Source organism: Numenius arquata, chromosome 8 (assembly GCF_964106895.1).
Source record: "Numenius arquata chromosome 8, bNumArq3.hap1.1, whole genome shotgun sequence".
Taxonomy (NCBI): Eukaryota; Metazoa; Chordata; class Aves; order Charadriiformes; family Scolopacidae; genus Numenius; species Numenius arquata.
The window spans coordinates 56697697-56717448 of NC_133583.1; the positions used below are offsets into that span (position 1 = coordinate 56697697).

The 19752-nt window shown below is 41.6% G+C and overlaps 1 protein-coding gene across 2 annotated transcripts in view; it reads right to left on the minus strand.

Moving 5' to 3' along the window:
• Positions 1-16942, minus strand: part of USP24 (ubiquitin specific peptidase 24) — a 66225-nt gene extending 49283 nt beyond the window's left edge. For both annotated transcript variants that reach the window (XM_074152369.1, XM_074152368.1), the window contains exons 1-5: positions 16634-16942; positions 3519-3684; positions 2484-2551; positions 876-1019; positions 243-365 (exon numbers count right to left, since the gene is read on the minus strand). In XM_074152369.1, coding sequence (XP_074008470.1) covers positions 243-365; positions 876-1019; positions 2484-2551; positions 3519-3684; positions 16634-16942 — 810 coding nt within the window. The remainder of the gene's footprint in view (positions 1-242; positions 366-875; positions 1020-2483; positions 2552-3518; positions 3685-16633) is intronic.
• Positions 16943-19752: the final 2810 nt, after the last annotated feature.

Genomic DNA, 19752 nt, shown 5'->3' on the forward strand with positions numbered 1-19752 from the left:
AGACCTGTCTGATTGTTGTGATATTTTAGGCATGAATGTCCACCAATTTCTAAATCCAGCCTCTAATAGAGATCTGGGACAATTTGAGAGGACAAATTCATTTCTACAGACGAACATATTATTTGCTGTAATTCTTGGTGACACATTTAAACTTCCTTGCGTTATAAATAAGATTGTTTGATTAACAGGTTTCTCAAACACATCTACCCTAAAAAAAGGTTTTAGTGCATGTCCATGCTCACCTTCTGAAACGTGGATATGGGCGAGACAGCATGCATGTTCCCCTCCCCGAAGACTTCTGCCCAGTTTCTCTGGCACACCTTCATTCGATTCTTGAAATGATACTCATTGTCGGGGTTAAATGCCTTGAAAGAAAAGACCGTGGCAATGAACAGCATGGCTTACGCCAGTCTGAAAGCTTACCTTGATAACGTCTGACTTTTTCAGTTGAGCATTTGACAGTTAAGTATGTAGCAAAAAATAACATTTAACAGAAAACCTCTACTTCTGCCTCTCAGTTCTCACCGTATAAAGCATTCTCAAGCTTCTATTCTGTATAGAGAGTATCCAATACCCATGTGAGCCAGATATCTGTATAAAGGGGGAGATGAACTCAAAGTACCAGTTTAAAAAAAATAAACAGTGAAGTGACAGCTGATATTTGGCTTTTTTTGAGTGTGCTAGTTTACGACAGCTTTGAACAGCACTCACCCCTTTATCAATTGCATACGGGATGTTAAAAATCTGCAGCAAGCAATGGCTGCAGATTGTTAAGACAATATATTACAACTTAAATAGTTAGAAAACGCAGCAGCAGCATAAATACAAAATGCCAAATACCCAAATACTAGAAACTGCATTAAAGAGTCAAATACCATTGTAAGTACACCGAGCAGGCCCACAGGAATAGGATCTTGTTTGACTCTTTCTGCAACCAGGTCCACTAGCAGCATCAGCATGTTGTATATTCCTTCATGGATTTCAGTTCCCCATTTGTGAACAGCACTGGATGTCAACAGCTAAAAAAACAATTTTTTTTTTTTTTAAAGTGTGAGCACAATCACAAAACAAGAGAAATTTATCAACCCCTGAGACTGTTTTCAGAGCAAATGTTTCCTTAGAGCGTATTAAACACTGTCTGGCACGTTTTTCAGATGCTCTGCCTGCACTAATGGCTTAAGAGTTAATTAAATTTGTAATTTCACTCAAGAACACCTTAAATCACAGTTTATGACAGAAAATAAAATGTAGCAAAGCAAACTGTTTTCCATTTCCATGCACTAGTAAAGACTGTAACCTTTGCAAAGAGCAACTAATATGAAACTAATTTGTTTGCAGATTGAGCCCACAACTATTAAATCTTCAAGTAGGTGTGCCACAAACCTGCACTGATTCAGCTCTAATAACCATTTACCAATTCACACTTTCTGAGCAGTTTCTACTGGAAAACAAAGAACACGTACCATGAGGAGAGAGGTATTTAATGCTGCCCTCCCACCTACTGAAACATGTTCTTTAAATCTGGTCTAATGTGGTTGTTTATAAAGGACATGAAGCTTCCATCTGCAAATTTCATTTAATTTCTGCTAGCTCTGTCTGTACATAAGCAGTTAAAAAGCTTAATACTTTAAATACAATTACTTTTTGTACCATTTGAAGAAACAATAGTTTCCTGCAAATATTTCAGCATAACATAATTCAGCACATTCTGAACTTAGATTGCTCCTTCAGAAGGAAAATCTATAGAAATCTACACTGTTTATTTAATATGGAAAAAAATACCAAGTGATTTTAAAGATTATATGTAAGGTTATTACTCTAATACCTAAATGGAAAAAGAATTTTTCCCCTTAAATGTCTATCTTCCTTAAATATATTTATATTCTTAGTATTTTAAGATTAGGACGAAGTAACTTTTTTAAGAGGTGTGTATATATTTTATGCATATGGTCTAAAAACTGGGCAAGAAATTAGGCAGTATCCAAAATGGATAGAACAGTGGGAAGTACATTGGTTTCTGAAGCTCTGTAGAGAAAATGCTCAATAACCCAGAGAAGAACAGTGAGAGAGGCACATTAGGCGTTAAGCACTGAGGGGAAAGACAAATTCTAAAAGATCATGCAAAGAGGTGAGAAAGAATTTAGCAACCTTCCAAAGCAGCAGCAGAAGGAAGAGAGTTAAAGAAAATCCGATTCTGAACTTGCCATTAATGGCTGTATCAAAGGGTCTTTAAGCCTGTCTTCAGGTTCCACTAATTACTATAGAGCCCTTCATTTAAGAAAAAAAAAAACAAACCCACAACTATGTGCTGGAGTTGGCCAGAGTTGCAGAACTGGGACTTTGAATGATTTTAATCTAGTAAAATAATGATTTTAATCTAAGAACACACGCAGTGGTTACCACAGTTCCTGAAGTCTGGATTAAAAACCACTATTTCTACCACGAACACCACAAAGAAACATTGGTCTATGGTACCTACTTACCTTTTTAAATGCTTCAGGCATGCATCTGTCCATAAATCTCTTGCAATTCTCATCAGAATCAGAAAGACCTTTACAGAAAGGAGAGTGCTTTTTTAAAGTGGGGTTTTTTTTGAAAAAAAAATTTTAAGATTACCTCAGGGAGCTCATTGGAAGTTTTTGAGAACACCAACCAAACCCAGCAGTAATAAATGTGCCACTGTTCATTCATAACTAGCATACTCTTTCAGCCACAGTAAAGTGTGAGTCAAGAGAACTTGCCTTTTAGAAATAAGAAGTTTCTCAATGTTCCACCTTTTACAACTTCTTCAAGCATTATTAGCACCAGAAGTATTTCTCCCTTCAAAGTATATACCTTATACTAACTTCAGATCACTTCTGGTGCTTCACAGCCTCCACCCAAACCTAAGAACCCACTTTTAACACAGGTTAGAAACCAGAACCACCTACCAACTTCCATTCTTTCAACAGATTGTAACATCCCTTTAGTCTGCCATCAGGCATGATGGAAAAACTATCTCGCACTCTTATTATATACCAGTTGTTGGGCATGATGCCTCAATAACACTCTTAACCCCAGTCAAAGTACTGAATACAGAAAAGCCAAATTCAGGTCTAATGCAGTATAAGCATTTCACTAGGGAAAAACAACCAGTTACACAAGCGTGGTACAGCGTGGATTTAGATGACAACTTGTTTTTACAAATGGAAAATAACTAGCACAATGAAAAAAGAGTCAGTAATTCAGCTCTGAAAAACAGTAATTCCTACAATCATTAGAACATAAAGAACCATGTGCTGCATGTTTTAAAAAAGCTTAAGTAAACAAATAACTTCAGAGAAAAAAAAAGAGACTGACATTCTTTTTACAGCATCGGGCAGAATAGCTTACTGTTAACCACTTTCACAGAGACATGATCATTCTGCAGGGTGCTAAGTAAACAACTGCGAGATTAATATGAAAGATGTAACTGCCCACCAAACTGTCTATGAAATCCTCTGAACAGATAATCTTCTATGTGTAGAAAGAGAACTTACCTAGTCTTGCCAGGTAGGTGGATGCAATTAGGCACTTGCCTAGAGACTCTTCCCGCTTATAGGGTATGGACCAGTGATCTGTTAAAACTCTGCTCTCCAGTTCATACAAGTTAGTTGTTGGAAACTCAATACCTTCACCGGAGCAATTCCCATTTTCATCATTTTTCTGTGAATAAAAAGGAATTTCAAGTGAAACAATTTTTCTCTCTCTCTTCTAGACACTTTAAGGGATTTAGTAGCTTCAGAGAAAGCGGCTGTGCTCCTAACAAGCATGTCAAATTCTCAACAACCCCGAGGCTGCTTGTGTTTTTCCAAAGCAAAACTTAGTATTTCAATTTAAAGGGATTACATACCTTTATGTATTTAGTGTAGGTGATAACTACTATGTTTACATAACTAATTGCTAACTAATTGCCTATTTAAGTGGCAAATCTTGTTCCTTAGCATATCAGATCCTAGAGCCAAGTGATAAGTACTTCCAGTCCCTGTGAGACTATAGAGTACAAACCTTGATCTTCATAGATCTGCATATTAATCCTCTGTTCAACAACTGCTGTAGAATATGGAACAGTTTATTCTAAGGGAGGCAAATTTCATCACTCTCGCCCCATCACATTAAGAAATACAAGACACTAATCCAATACATCAGGATTTTTATTTTTATTTTACTAGCTAATTATCTAAAGAAAAAATGACATCTCAAGTATAGTTGTCCAACAAGGAAACTACAATTGTCCTTCTCCCAAAGGAGAACTCCCAAAATGAGTTACTGGAAAATGTTATGGAAGGCAAACTGGGAAAAAACAAGCAGATGTCTGCTTTAGAGTTGTCCTTGCTAGTGCCACTAAACAGCAGCTATTTCTGCGTACAGGCAGAACACAGAATTAGCCCTATGTTCTTTGCTAAGTGCCATATGAGGTAACTGCCTCTGTAGCGCCAAATGAAAGAGTAGACAAGTTATCCATTTATTTTCTTTTGTTTATTTTTTAACCTCACATACATGCTAGCTACCCCATGTGCCAAAGAGTACACATGGACTAACTCTCCCTGCCTTCACAAGAGCAGACAACTCGAGCAGGAAAAAGAACAGAACGGCTGGATCAGCCCTGGCGGCAACCGGGAGCAACTGTCAGAGAGACAGGAAAACACAAGCGCAGTGATGGTAACAAGATCCCCGAGAGAGAGAAGCCAGGGACACGCAGGGAGGAAGGACAAGCAGGAAACACGTACAAGAGTTTAAAAAAAAAAATAAAATACAGTGTCAGGAAAGTGAATGGACCAAATAAAAAGGAATAAACCAAAAGAAAGAGCTGAACTCGGGAGGACATGGTATACAAAGAACAAAATTCAACGTATGCAGACAAGTGCGCTTCCAGCTCTCTCACTGCAGGAGGATTTGCAGGATTAGACCTGTTTATTAAAAAGTAAGTGTGTCATATTCAGTTTCATAATGATTCGAAACTATTAAGCCAAGGAAACACCAATGGTATAGAGCTTGCCCTTTAAAGTTCACTGGTGCAGGTGACGATAACACACAGTGGCTGGAGTTACTAACGTGTTCTAGAGAGCAGCAGTAAAATTTATAGAAATGGAACACAAAATAGTGCTCAGAAAAAACCCTACATGTCAGTCTTTGGGAAATAAGGTAGACCTTCCCCCGAGCCTCTACTAAACATTTAGTCCTAAGTTTGTCATTACGGGAAGTTGTACTTTAACAGACCTCAATACCAACTTCTGAAACTGTAGTCCTCTGATCCAGCACTGTGCATAGAAGTCTAACGTAATTCACATCTAGCAAATCATGCCCTGTTAAAATACTTCAAGTTTTGGAAAAAGAGAGGTTTGAAGGTCAAAATGAAAAGACACCGAAAACATTTAAAAAGCAAAAGTTTTCTAGGAAATAGCCTGTTGTATTGATTAAACAAACAAAAGTTAAGTTTACAGCTTTTGTAGGGGATGCCCACCCAGAACACAAAACCATTTCCTGTAGAAAATAAATGTAGAGTCATAAAGAAAGCCGTAACAGTACGGGATACAATGATTAGTCTAATAAAGGTGGGCTGAGTGTAATATAAACACCCAATTGCTAGGTGTTCAGCAATTTCAGTTCAGCTTAGACTTGTAGCAAAGGAAAGCAACATTTCAATAAATGATTACAGTAACTGAGCTATGGTTGCTCTATTCCCTGGAGGAAAGTGTCCACGTTAAATAAAACTAGTGTTAGCAACGGATGGTTTAAGAGGTGCAGTCTAATAGCAGTGCAGACCTTCAACTGTTGCTGAAAAACTCCACTCATTGTTCTGCTTCTCCATCCACATTTAAGCAATGCTGCTCTTTATTTACCTCTTTCCACACAAATGATTGCCAGTGACCATAATATGGAAATTCATAAGGAAAGAGTGAAACAACACACATGTTCTTCACTGTACATTCAGCTCCCACAAATAAGGGCATTACCATGAATTGCACTAAGGACACATCTGGCCTATTGCTGGATTGACTCTACCAACAATGTACTAAAAAGATGGTTTTTTACACAAGAAATAGCAATGAGTGCAGCACTGGGAATATTGCCCTAATAACAACGGGAATTATTTGCACTGAAGGAGCATGTTCCACTAATTAGACACAACAGGTCTTCTTGCTTGTCAGTTTTCTGCTACTAAAACACAGCCCTGAAGGTATCAAGTGTAATTATTTACTCTTTCTGGAGCATATCACATACAAGTAGCTTCACAGCTACCGTGAAATCTGCAACAGTCACAAATAAATACCCAGGCAGTTTAAAAAAATTCCTCTTCAAAGCATTAATAAATTTAATACCCTGCACTTCTTGGAGTTTACAGTCATGTTCAGTTTATACTACTGCAGACCGAGCCTTGTTTCTAACAACGTATCCAGTACGAGTAAAAGTCTCTTTAAAGACTTGCTGCTGCTCTTTCATAACTAGTGTCCTTCCGTACAAGAAAACCCCTAAACTGTTCCCCATCCAACTTTTAAACTGATGTTAAATCTTTTAAGTGAGGGGTTTATTAAGAGCAGCCGCCATAGGAAGGTGCAACGTCAGCTCAGCTCTTGCGTAAGGTGATGTTGGCTCGTTAAACACCACAGGCTGGAGCTCCCACCAGCTCTGCCGACATTCACAAACACACACAGCTCTGAGCAGGTACCCACAATTAACACGTTGTAACCGAGGTGCCAGGAATTGTCACCACAAACTCTGCTGACACAGGTCCGCAGGTGAAATAAAAGCTTTTAAAAAAAGAGTAGGCTCTGCATGAAAATAAATAGTACACAAGGCTATGTCAGCGTCCCAAGAACCGTTTTTCCAGGTTTCTTCTTTGGGGAATTACATTCTTAGGGCATATATATAGAAACTACCTCCCTCCCCTCAAATAGATGACTTAAGAATGGTATCTGCCAGTCACTGATGACCTGAATCACAACGATGCAATTCTAGCCTAACAGGCTTAATACTGGACTGGTACCTGACATGTTAAGGATTTGTAGGGATATTTTCCACCAATAGAAAAGTAAAAAAATCAAAAAAACCCCACCCTATACCTGGCAGCCAAGAGGTCATCCAAATATAAACTGCCTAAAAGTCCATAAGAATCAACTGTTTTCTGAAACATCCTGTGACTATTCCCCTTCTGCAGCTGAAGTCTTGAGACCAAAAACCATTTGCTGGCAAACCTTTACCATCACTTTCCATGCTTTCTCATATATCTTTTGTTACACAAAAGCCCTGAAGATCCTCCCATTCTAACAGTCTTGACTCTTTTAGCTTATTTTCAAGGTGTCAAAATGCAGTTACGTCCAAACGTACACACACAGGCTCCCAAGAGAAATACCCTCACATGAACAGTCTCAAGCACTGATTCAAGATTCTCACTCTGGGGACCTGGCACCTCCCAGAGCTGTTTGCAATGCTGAATAAATAGAAATTGTTAAATATCTGATCAATAAAACATTGCGTAAGTCTGTAGTATAAAAATTTCCATGGAAGACTACCACAGAACAAAGATTAGCCCTCACACAAAAAGTATAAATTAACTTTAATTGCTAAAAGGTCACAGTTCAAAGCTTCAAAATGTATTCTTGCAGTATTCAGCTCATTACCTCATCAAACATGTTTACCATACCGGTCACTTTACATAAAATAACAAGGAGTTTAAGGAAGTGTTTTGATGCTAATTGGCAGTCTTAGCAATGAAATTACAGTCAAATCATAATTTAGATTTGTTAATTTGATTTTGATAGAAGGCTACCAACAGAATTTATTATCACCAGAGCTAAGAGGCTCATATTATGTACTCTTGAATCTAGTACAGTTTACGAAACAGAACCGCAAAGTCATATTTCTTTCAACAAGGAACAGGATCAGACTTTCTAAGACACCAGCAGATCAAGCAGTTGCCTTCACTCTCGTGCCTCTCTAATAAGTGATTTTCACAAAATGACCACCGTTTTCTAGCCAAGAAAACACATTTTTGACGCTTTCCTGTTTATTAAAAAAAAACAACCCAAACTTATTTTGTTACTACGTACCTACAAACAGGACCAAATTTAATTACTCTGAAATGTAGTAATGAAAAAATGCTTAAAGCCAGAATTAGAAGCAAAAAATTCTAGGCCCACCTTTCAGTTTTTATCACAGACATACTAAGCAATAATAAGGAAAGAAATTTTTCAGTGCTTCAGCTTCCCCAGCTGTAAAGTGTCTACAGTGATCCTTTCCTCTGCCACAGTGCACTGATGCACCACCCACTACTGTTTGCAAAGTACTGCAAGATGCTCGGGTGGAGGCAATGTATGAGAAATACATCAAACACCCATAAAAACAGACAGAACATTTCTCTGATCTATAACATCCATCAATTTGTGGGAGAAGTTATGAATCCTGAAGTCATGACTTGACAGTCCCTCTATCCGCCAGACTACTGATTAAAGCAGCTTTTACTTTCATGACTGGATGTCAATTCTTTTTCCTTTTAATTAACTCCTAAAAGGAGGACATTCTGTTACCTAGAACTGAACCACAGGGGTAAGAATTTAAAGGCTTTAGATAAATCAAAGCTACCACCTTGCATTTACACTTGAACACACTAAGTATGAGATACTGAATGTTTAAAACAATTATTACCTTTTCATACGTGTATCCTACTTACTTTTTATGAACTGCTACTCCAGGAGCTTAAAGAGCTGCTTTAAACTCACGTTAAGTGGCAGATGAGGGAACAAAATTGAAGAGTATTTCCCAGTTGCCTGCTCTTGCCATCAGATCTAACTCATTCAACCCACACTGCTGAGCTCAAGCTTGGTATCCTTTTATGAATATGACAATATCAGTAAGCCTCAGAAAAACGGCATCATATATGGAATTTCCACATTATATTTCTTATTTGGCAATAAGAAAACCCACTGTGATTTCCTAAATGTTTTACTGATGAACACACATTTATTTGAAGTATGCTACTGTTTAACTGTCTTAAGTCCTAAACAGATATAGCATCTTAGAATCATAGAATCATCCAGGTTGGAAGAGACCCTTGGGATCATCGAGTCCAACCATCTACCCTACACTACAAAGTTCTCCCCTATATCATATCCCCCAACACCACATCTAAACGTCTCTTAAACACATCCAGGGATGGTGACTCAACCACCTCCCTGGGCAGCCCATTCCAATGCCCGACCACTCTTTCTGTGAAAAATTCTTTCCTAATGTTCAGTCTAAACCTACCCTGTTGGAGCTTGAAGCCATTCCCTCTCGTTCTGTCATTAGTTACCTGTGCGAAGAGACCAGGACCAACCTCTCTACAGTGTCCTTTCAAGTAGTTGTAGAGGGTGATGAGGTCTCCCCTCAGCCTCCTCTTCCTCATACTAAACAGTCCCAGCTCCTTCAACCGCTCTTGTCCTTTTATTTTCATCCACAGGAAAATATCTGTATGCAAAATTTCTGAATACAGCGATAGGAATGCTTTTTGTTATTTATATTCTGCAAAGAGAAAGTAAAGGAGTTGGGGAGATATATGGATGTTTTTTATTCTTTTTGCATAGAAATTAAGATCTTTAGTTCAAATTTTTACTATGCACTACTTTACACAAGCAGATGTAGTCTTGTCATAAGAAAAAATATTAGTATTTCATCATGTTAGCATAAAGGAATGATAGCAGTCTATCACTAAAGGAAAAATAAATCCTACGTTACAGACTGCACCTAAATGAAGCTGATTTGGACTCTCACCATAAAGACATCCTAAGAAAATCCTCATTTATTTAGTGAAAGTTCTCACGGTAAGTTTTGGACACTGACCTTAACTAAGAGCAGTACAAGTGCACTATCAAAAGTGTATGGTTAAACTAAACCCTTCTTAGTACTTGTAAGGGATTATCACAAGTCAACCACAAAAATCTCATGCCTCTTTCCCCTTTCCCAATCTCTCACAACCAGGAACTGTATAAGAGTGGGAATAAAAACACAGTATGAATTTAAAAATAAAAATAAATTGAGCAAAGCTAGAAATTAACTGCAATTTTCTAAAAACATTGCTTGTACTGGTGTCCCTGATTCCCAGGGTGATGGTGTGATGTTACTAAGCAATATTCCCCAATGCACTTGCCCAGTTGTTCAGAGATAAACATAGTACCAAGCACTACAGCAAAACAAAATAACTGAGGCTCTGTAAAGATCACATCTGAATTAAAAGATTCATTTAACTTAATAAAAGAGGAGTATCCTTGCCCTTTTATACGACTGTAACAGTAGATTCCACTACTGTGGAATCCGAGACCTACAGATTTGTTACAACCACTTTTGGCAACGTATTTTAAAGCTTGATAACTAGTTGTAGGCCAGGGAGAGGTCATGGAAAGTGCTCTTAAGAGTGCCATTCATAAGGAACCAAGGAAAACATGCTTATCTTGCACGCGTTTTCAGCATTGTCTGTGGTTATATTTAAAAAACTTATTCCATTAGTGTAACTACTAACAGCCAGACTCTGAGTTGATACCATTATTCCTCCCAGCCCTTGAGTTTTCATAAGCACAAAACCCCATGCTTATTTCCAAATAACTCAAAATAACTTTGTGTGGTATCAGATAAACATTGTGCTTTAATACAATAAAACAATGAATCACAAGTGCTTAGCATTTCAGTACCTAAAACTAAGTCAATACTTCTACCTCCCTTTGCCAAAACACCAGGCATTAATAGAGACATGCTGCAGAAACACTAGATAAAGTATTTATTATAACATTTCAGTGACCAAAGGTCAGGCTCTGGGAGAGTTAATTCAATAACACTGCTAAACACTCATCTATACTTCTGTTCTATGGACATGTACTGATGCACAGTGAGACAGAAACCAGAACTGACAGAGCAGATGACAATGAATTTGAATCCAAATTCTACAATGTATCGTTACGAAACTGTGATTAACTAATAGGAAAAATCTTTAAATGCCTCTTGAGACTGCTCTGCTGGGCATCAGAACAAGAGAAGTCAGAACTGCTGTAAAGTAGTGAGCAGGAAGATCAAGTGGCAAGAAACATTGTGCACATTAGCTTTTTAAAATTTATTTTAATTTGGTCCATGAAGTGTAACTGAAACATACATACCAAACACTATTCATATGGCAGCACAAATACGTGTTTTTTTCAAAATGAGAGCTTACAAAAGAAACAGGCACTTCCTTTCCATCTTTGCCCTCCTCATACAAAGAGCTACTGTCCCTTAATCCAAAAGCAATCCAAATGATTTGCTGGAATTAACTCCTAACACTGGCTAATTTGTTTTTATTCTCATTCTTCCTCAGTATTTCACTTCCTTATTAAACAGCTGCCACAGAATAGCACTGTAAACTGGGAAGATGACCAGAAATGCCTCCAGAGAACATTGTATCAAAGACACTTCCTGCCCAGCTGAGAAATTGGCTATACAGAGTTGTCTCCTACCTCCACTAACCCCCCAGGCATCACCTTCACTGATGAACCAATAAATAAAATTGGTTTTGAAAATTGTTGGAAAATTACTCTGATAATCACATTACATGACAGTGGGTTTATAAATTATTCGAAACAAAGCTTACATTTAAAATTAACCAACTGCACCTCCCAGCATTACCCCTATTTTCCCTAACTTCATGTAGCATCTCTATTAGTCTGTGTTATACCAAGAATGAAAACCAGAGTATTTTCTTTCAAAATCCAAGACAGCATTAACATAACCAGAGTCTAAAAACAGGTTCTATAACAGGGCCACTAATTTTTGAAAACAGTGATGCTGAAAAAAACAGGAGTGCTAAAATACTAATGCCACTTGACATTCTGATGGCACCCAGCCAGGGACTCAATGCCAGAATCCACCACAGAGCTTTATTTGATTGCTTAATTGTTTTATGAGGGCAATTCCTAGACAAGCCACACTGTAAAACTTCCACATGAGAATGCCAGAAATACTCATTTTTGCAAAGCTCAACACTACTTGCAAAACAGAAAAGTGACTTTAAATTTATAAATTTGTAGTGTGAAATCTGCCTAATTTGCTTGAAGGCTTTTTTTGTCTTTAAATAAATACAGCTCCTTCCATTCAAGGATCAAAGAGCTTCCCAAGGCTGATGTCTGTGGTACTGCTAATAAAGCACACACCATTATCCTCATTTTACACGCTAGAAGCTAAAAGAGAGGTTAAGTTACACACCCACCGTGATGCAGCACATCTGTGGCAGAACTGCTTTCAGTACTGAGCTCTAATAAGGAGGAGAGACAGGGTTTTGAACACACCAGTTCTGCAGCATGACTAGTGAGAACGTTCCTGGCACCGTTACTCACTACAGTCGCTGGTCTGTTTCTTCTATAAAATCCCCTTCTCTTGAAATCAAACAGCACCTCTAAAAGCTATCTTGGACAAGTTTTATTATAAACCTTATCTAGTAAAACCTGGCGTGTATGAGCTTTTGATCCAGTTCAACTGAAAAAAAAAAAAACCCATAAATCAAAAGAGCACATGCTAAAGGAGACGGGAATAGCCAGAAGGTAATATAATCCGTTAATCACAATTTAGCCAAAAGGTCATAGCAATGACTCTCAGAAGCTGTTTAAAAACAAATCAAGATAATTTTAGTAAAGGTTCTACAAGTCATTGCTATACGTTGAATACTTTTAGTCTAAGTGAATTCCTGCCTCTTACTGCAGTTTTAGGTTCCCTGGTCACAATCCCCACATTCATTTGGCCTGCTCTCTCCATCCCGTTCCACCCCAACTCATGAAAGTCAGCACTTGTTGCACTCACGGTAATTCATGGAAACACTGACAGACATTGTCATCACAACCATTTACAGTCTTATCTTAAATTATAAGGATTTAGCAGCAGTTCATAAAACAGCTGATCTCTCAGTCATACAAAAAGATGATTAAAGGTCCCTTCCAACCTAGACAATTCTATGATTCTATGAGTATACCAACCTTCCACACCCTCCACTCGGCAAAGAATCACACCGTAAAAATCTCTGTCTTCCCTATGGAATAAACACAGAAATCCCAGATTGTTGCCAAAATACACGTACAAGATTTACTTCAGCCGACAGACGTATTAGTTATATCAAACCGGTAAAGATCTCTTGCAAAAGCAGGTGATCTCAGCCTATCAAAATGGTTTGGCACTACACAGGGCAAAACTTCAAACCAACTATAAACCTAAAGCTGAACTTCCTAATTTTTCAGGAAGACAATCGCGTGTGAAATCCACCTTCATATTTCTGAATTTGTCCAGCCCTTTTTCTTTTAAGGTGTTAAACACGGTCACATTAACAGCGTCAACTCCAGAGGCACATCACAGCTACTAACATCAAATTGAATCAACCACATGCTTTTTTGGAAGACATAATCCTGCTGAAACTAAAGTTTCAGCCCCTGTGAAAATGAATTTATGTGTGTGTTCATCTCAAGTCTCACAAATAAAGCACAGAGCGTGTCTTGAGCCAGCTCATAGCAGCTGTCTCGCTTCTGGGCCAGTTATTCCAAATTCAGGCTTCTGTAACACTTCCAGACACCCCCGAAGACCAGCAGTCTGGACCACTGAGAGAGGATTCACACTGGTTTTACTGTCTTATCTAAAGAAAACATGTTTTTACTACTATATGTATCTGGTTGCTGTGCTATTCTCAAAGAAAACCAGACAAGCCTTGCTTTGATCAACATGCTTACTGAGCAGAACAGATTCTAACATTATGTAACAGAAACCAAATAAGCATATGCAAACATAATGGATTCATTACTGATTAGGGAAAATGTAAAGTATTTAATCATTCATAAATCTATTCTTATATGCATGGTAAACTGTACTCTGCCAAAAAAAGAATGTAAATACAAAGTACATACCCGTTACACACACATCTTTGAGAATGACTAAAGCTTTCTTCTTATTTTTAAACAAAAAAAAATAAATCTAATCCTAACTTTTGTTCGTGAAGATTACTAGACTGGAAAATTTTATTTGGGGGAACATTTCTAATAATCGTGCTCTTTTGATTTATATGTTCACATACATTGCTGACACATAAAATCCAAAAATGAAACAAAAAAAATCTAACACACCACTACCTCCCCACTAAATAGAAGTTAAAACTGGTATTATCATGAGAAGGAGGAGTACACGCTCTAAGAGCTGTTAGAAAGAGAGCTGATACTGAGAGGAAGATAAGCAGAAACAACATTTGAATCATCACAAGATTTTATGGGGTACAATATGTTTCAACATAATGTATATGACTACAATGAATAATATAGCTATTTGTGCAATGGCTTTCTGCACAGCTTTGTATGCCATAAGCTTGTGCTGAAAACTACTTACTGATTAACCACCTAAATAATTGCTGTAGTTTATTAAATGTAGTTCTAGATTACATTTGAAGAATAAAAAAAAAACAAGAACTGATCATGTGTAGTTTTTCCCCCTTTTATAAAATACATGTCAAAAGCTGCTAAGTTGTACTGCAACATCAGCCAAACAAGCAAGGGCAACAATTCCAAGTCTTAAGATTTTTACAAGTACTCTTGTACTGCAAAAATACTGGTTTGCATACACGTGCAGGAGTTGACTGATGCTCATATGCAAATGAATTCAGTCACAAAATTGAGGCCTGAATTTATATAAAGTTTCACGTAGCAAGGTACTTCAATCCTTCTGAAATGCCTGCTTTGTGGATTCGCAGTCATTTGCCTATATTGAAATGTTTTGGTTTCCCTCCTGCAGGTCAACAAGAACACAAGTCAAAGCAAACAAGAACATGAGTGGCAAAGGAAACTATAATGCATAAGTCTGATCAGACATACAAGCTGAAATAACAGGGGAAAAAAATCCTCTTAGTCAGAGTTGTCAAAGTGTCACTTGTAATAGGAACAGGAGGGGGAAAAAAAGCGCTTAAGTTTACACTGACAGCTTCTCTTGAAATGTCACACTGACAACCCAGATTGTCCCAGCCATAACTGTATCTGATCGGAAAATCTGCCCTCTTGATGGCTGCAGAGATCTGAATGCAAACAGGCAGAACTCTTATTCGCTTCCAACCCTTCAAAGCAAAGGTTAGAAACCAGTTCCTTATTGCTTCAATCAGTAAACAGTGGCTCCTCTTCTGCACAGCACACATGCCGTCCCACAGATCACCTTACTCCACAAGCACACATCATCAGCTTATATGAGCTAAGGATCTAACCCAGTTAATTCAGTAAACAGGATCACGCATCTTTATTCTTCAGGACTGGGCTTCAATATACTTGAGACTATGGATATGGATGATCTGTGCAAGCGTAGCTACGTACAAGAAGATATGCCCACGTATTCTCCACATACATTTTTATAGATACACACACACACGTGGTTTTATTCACATGCTTGAGCATCTGCTATTGGCCACTTCTTGAGACAGAGACTACACAAGGTGGCCATTTGGTACCGCACTGCAGGGCTGTTTTTCTGTTCCCATCCCCACAGGTTCCATAGTCTGGACACTATTAATTAGCTCTTTTTCATATGAGCACTCTGAGAAGTTTTGGAAAAAAAGACCTCGAGGAGGAGAAGGCTTTACAGGTAAGTGCTGTAAGATTGTTCCAGGCAACAGGGAAAGTGCCATGAGCATACCTGCTAGCTGAGGAGTTCAGAGCTCTGGAAGAGGATGGAGGAGAGAATCAAAAAAGGCAAACACTGAGGAAAGTGAGAAATTGGGAAAGGCTGGCGTTCTTCAGCGCTTTTATATACTTCAGGTCTGGTTTAGAACACAGATATGATTTATGTTATGAGTTAAAAACCTTTGATTTGAAAATCATAGAATGGTTTAGGTTGGAAGGGACCTTAAAGGTGATCGAGTTCCAACCCCCTGCCGTGGGCAGGGACACCTCCCTCTCGACTTGGTTGCTCAAGGCCCCATCCAGCCTGGCCTTGAACACCTCCAGGGATGGGGCGTTCACAGCTTCTCTGGGCATCCACAGCTTCTCTGGGCAACCTGTTCCAGGGTCTCACTACCCTCACAGTAAAGAATTTCTTCCTTATATCTAATCTAAATCTCCCCTCTTCCAGTCTGAAGCCATTACCCCTCATCCTATCACTATATGCCCTTGTAACGAGTCTCTCTCCAGCTTTTTTGTAGGTGCCCTTCAGATACTGAAGCTCACTGTATTTCCGTTTCTGAATTTATGCTTAGCTTACCCAAATAAAACTGTACGCAAAGTAACACCCCGACTGCACTTTCCTTCACATTGTGCAAGCAGTTAAAAAAAAAAAAATATTAGACAGTCATTAGTCACTCAGATTATGCAAGAAGGCATGAGAGGGGAGAGAAAAAAAAAAAAATCCTACGGTAGCCACACGCATTCCTAGAATGCCAAGGAGAAGCCCGACTGCTCTTCACCTTGCGGGGATCGCAACGGAGAGCCACTGCCGGGCACCGACGGGGAGGGCGGTGGGAAAGAAGCCGCCGGCCCGTGTGGTGCCGGCCCCCGGGGACCCTCCCGGGCACTCCCGCAGCAGAGAGGCTCCCGGGGGAGCTCCCGCTCGCCCCGCTGCCTGACAGGAGGCCGCCCCCGGGGCAGCCCGCCCGGGGCAGGCCGCGGCTCACCTCGGTCTCCACCACTTCGTGGTAGGCGGGCGGCGGGTCGAAGCCACCTCCTCCTCCGCCGCCGCCATCCCCGTCGCCGCCGCGGGGGCCCTGCCCGCCGGCGGGGGAGCCGTGCCCGCCCGGCGGGCCCTGCCCGCTCTCCATGGGCTCGTAGCCGCCGTAGTGGAGGCCGGGCCGCTCGTTGGTGAGCAGCGCCACGGCCTCGTTGATGTCGTTCTTGGCCAGGCGCAGGGCCTTGCGGATGGCGCCGGCGTCCGAGAAGCCCATGCAGAGCAGCGTGGTCATGTGCTGCTCCTCCTCGCTCTCCATGGCCGGGCCCGGGGGGAGAGGAGGGGGCCGGGAACCGAGGGGCCGCCGGGGCTCAGGCGCTGCCCGCCCCGCCTGCCGCCATGTTGACGGCAGCGCCGCTCCCCTCAGTCGCCGCCGCCGCCGCCGCCGCCGCCCCCCCGCGCGCGCCCTCGCACACACACGCGCTCACCCTCCTCCCCCTCCGCCCCGCCCTCAGCCCGGAAGCGGCGGACCGAAGCCCCACTGGGGAGCGTCACGTGAGGGAGGAGCAGCCCGGGCATGAATGGACTGGCAGGGGAGCGGGAAGGGGGGGGGGAGAATGCGAGGGAGCGGTCGTCGTCATAGCAACGGGAGCGGGCGGGCGTGGCCGGCGAGGGTCACGTGAGGGGGGAGCGGCGTTGCCAGGGCAACGGGAACCCGGGCGGAGGGTCGGGCCTGGCTGCGGCCTGGCGGTGGTGCCTCAGCGGGCCGGCCGCCTCCCGCCCGCGGTCGGTGGTTTAATCGCGGCACGTTAGTAAAGCCTTCGGCAGCGTTTCCCGCAGCGCTCTCCTGGAGAAACCGGTTGCTCATGGCTTGGATGGGTGTGCTCTTCGCTGGGTGGAAAACTGGCTGGAGGGCCGGGCCCAAAGACTTGTGGTGAATGGATTTAAATCCAGTTGGCAACGAGTCACAAGTGGTGTCCCCCAGGGCTCAGTACTGGGGCCAGTGCTGCTTAATATCTTTATCAACCAACTGGACAAGGGGATCAAGTGCATTCTCAGTAAGTTCACAGACAACACCAAGTTGGGCAGGAGTGTTGGTCTGCTGGAGGGTAGGAAGGTTCTACAGAGGGATCTGGACAGGCTGGCTCGATGGGCCGAGGGCAATGGTATGAGGTTCAACAAAGCCAAGTGCTGGGTCCTGCACTTGGGTCACAACAACCCCATGCGGCGCTACGGGCTTGGGGCTGGAGCTGCCTGGCAGAACACCAAGGCAGCTGGTGTTGGTTGTGGCCAACAACCACTGGGGGTGTTGGTTGTGGCCAAGAAGGCCAACAGCATCTTGGCCTGTATCAGGAACAGTGTGGTGAGTAGGACTCGGGAGGTGATCGTCCTCCTGTACTGGGCACTGGTAAGGCCCCACCTTGAGTGCTGTGTCCAGTTATGGGCCCCTCGCTACAACAAAGACATTGAGGTGCTGGAGCGAGTCCAGAGAAGGGCAACGGAGCTGGTGAGGGGTCTGGAGAACAAGTCTTCTGAGGAGCGGCTGAGGGAGCTGGGGTTGTTCAGCCTGGAGAAAAGGAGGCTGAGGGGAGACCTTATCACTCTCTACAACTACCTGAAAGGAGGGTGTACAGAGGTGGGGGTCAGTCTCTTCTCCCAAGTAACAAGCGATAGGACAAGAGGAAACGGCCTCAAGTTGCACCAGGGGAGGTTTACATTGGATATTAGGAAAAATTTCTTCACAGATAGGGTCATCAAGCATTGGAATAGGCTGCCCAGGGAAGTGATGGAGTCACCATCCCTGGAGGTGTTTAAAATGGGTAGATGTGGTGCTGAGGGACATGGCTTAGTGGTGAACTTGGCAGTGTTAGATTAAGGTCCCTTCCAATCTAGATGATTCTATGATTCTCTTACTAGTGAATAAGTCCTACTGGGGCATGGCCGGTGGGGCAGTGGCTGGGCGAATAGGCCTGCGGAGGGGGGGGAGCGAGTGGGAGCTGGACAAGTTGGGAAGGTGGGCAGGGGCTGGGATCTGTGGCCAGGGAGGGAGCTGCTCAGGCAGGTGTTCTTCTCTGAGGTGATGAGCATCAGTTTTAAGGCAAAATCAAGTCCTGGCCTCTGCCGAAGACTCCTGCCCTGCCTGCAGTTGTGGGTGGCAGCCGGATAGTGAGTCCTTGGCTTGGACGATGTGAGTGGTGTCATTTTGGGCCTGCCCAAGTGGAGGATGTGGTTCACAGGAGTAACAGGGAGGTTACTGTCTGACCACAGGCTGAGTGCGGTGCTGTTGGGCCAGCTTCCAGTTGATTTCTCTGCAGAAATGTGTGCTTCGGGCATATAATACACCAAACAGAGATGCAAGTCCATACAAAATGAAGCAGAATGCAATCAGCAAATAAATTTAAAAAATTGCTAGTGACCAAAGCAGAAAATAAATTGTCTATATTTCTTAAACACATTTAGCGAACTCTGGTAGCGCACAAAAGTTAGTAGATCTGGATCTCCTGGCAGCCTCCCAGGCAAAATTTATCACTTTGTTTTAACAATGTCTCTTCTATGTCCAGAGAAGAGGAGGAAGGAGGAAACGGATAAAAGATTTGTCAAGATCAGTGTTGGTATCTGCATATATATATACATTTGTCTTTGGAGGTTCATGTTTTCCGACAAACTATTTTGTGTTAACAGAGGCTGACATCACTGAAAACACTGGGGTTAGGAATCTAGAAACAGCTGTCTGGAGCCTTAGATACAAATTACATTCAGTGTAAAGGAAACTTTCAAGTGTAGGGGACACCCAACAGTATTTAGGTGTCTAACCTACATCAGCTTTCAGAGCTCAGTGTCTGTCTCTGCTCTTGAGTTTGTAGAAAGAGACAAACTGGTGGATCAGTCTGTTGAAATGGCCAGGTTTCAGGTTAATTTTTAGATTGCAGTATGCCACCAGTGGTCTCATATTCCTTATATATTGACCCAAAAGGTAATTATGACTCCTTCATCTTGCTCATTCACCTCTGATTTTCTTTTTTCTGTAGGCTGACATTCAGTGGAATGGAGGTAATGTGCATAAGACTCTCAACTTCAGCTTCTGGATCTAAGGAAGGTCTTTCATTCACGCTGATCTCCAGTTATAAA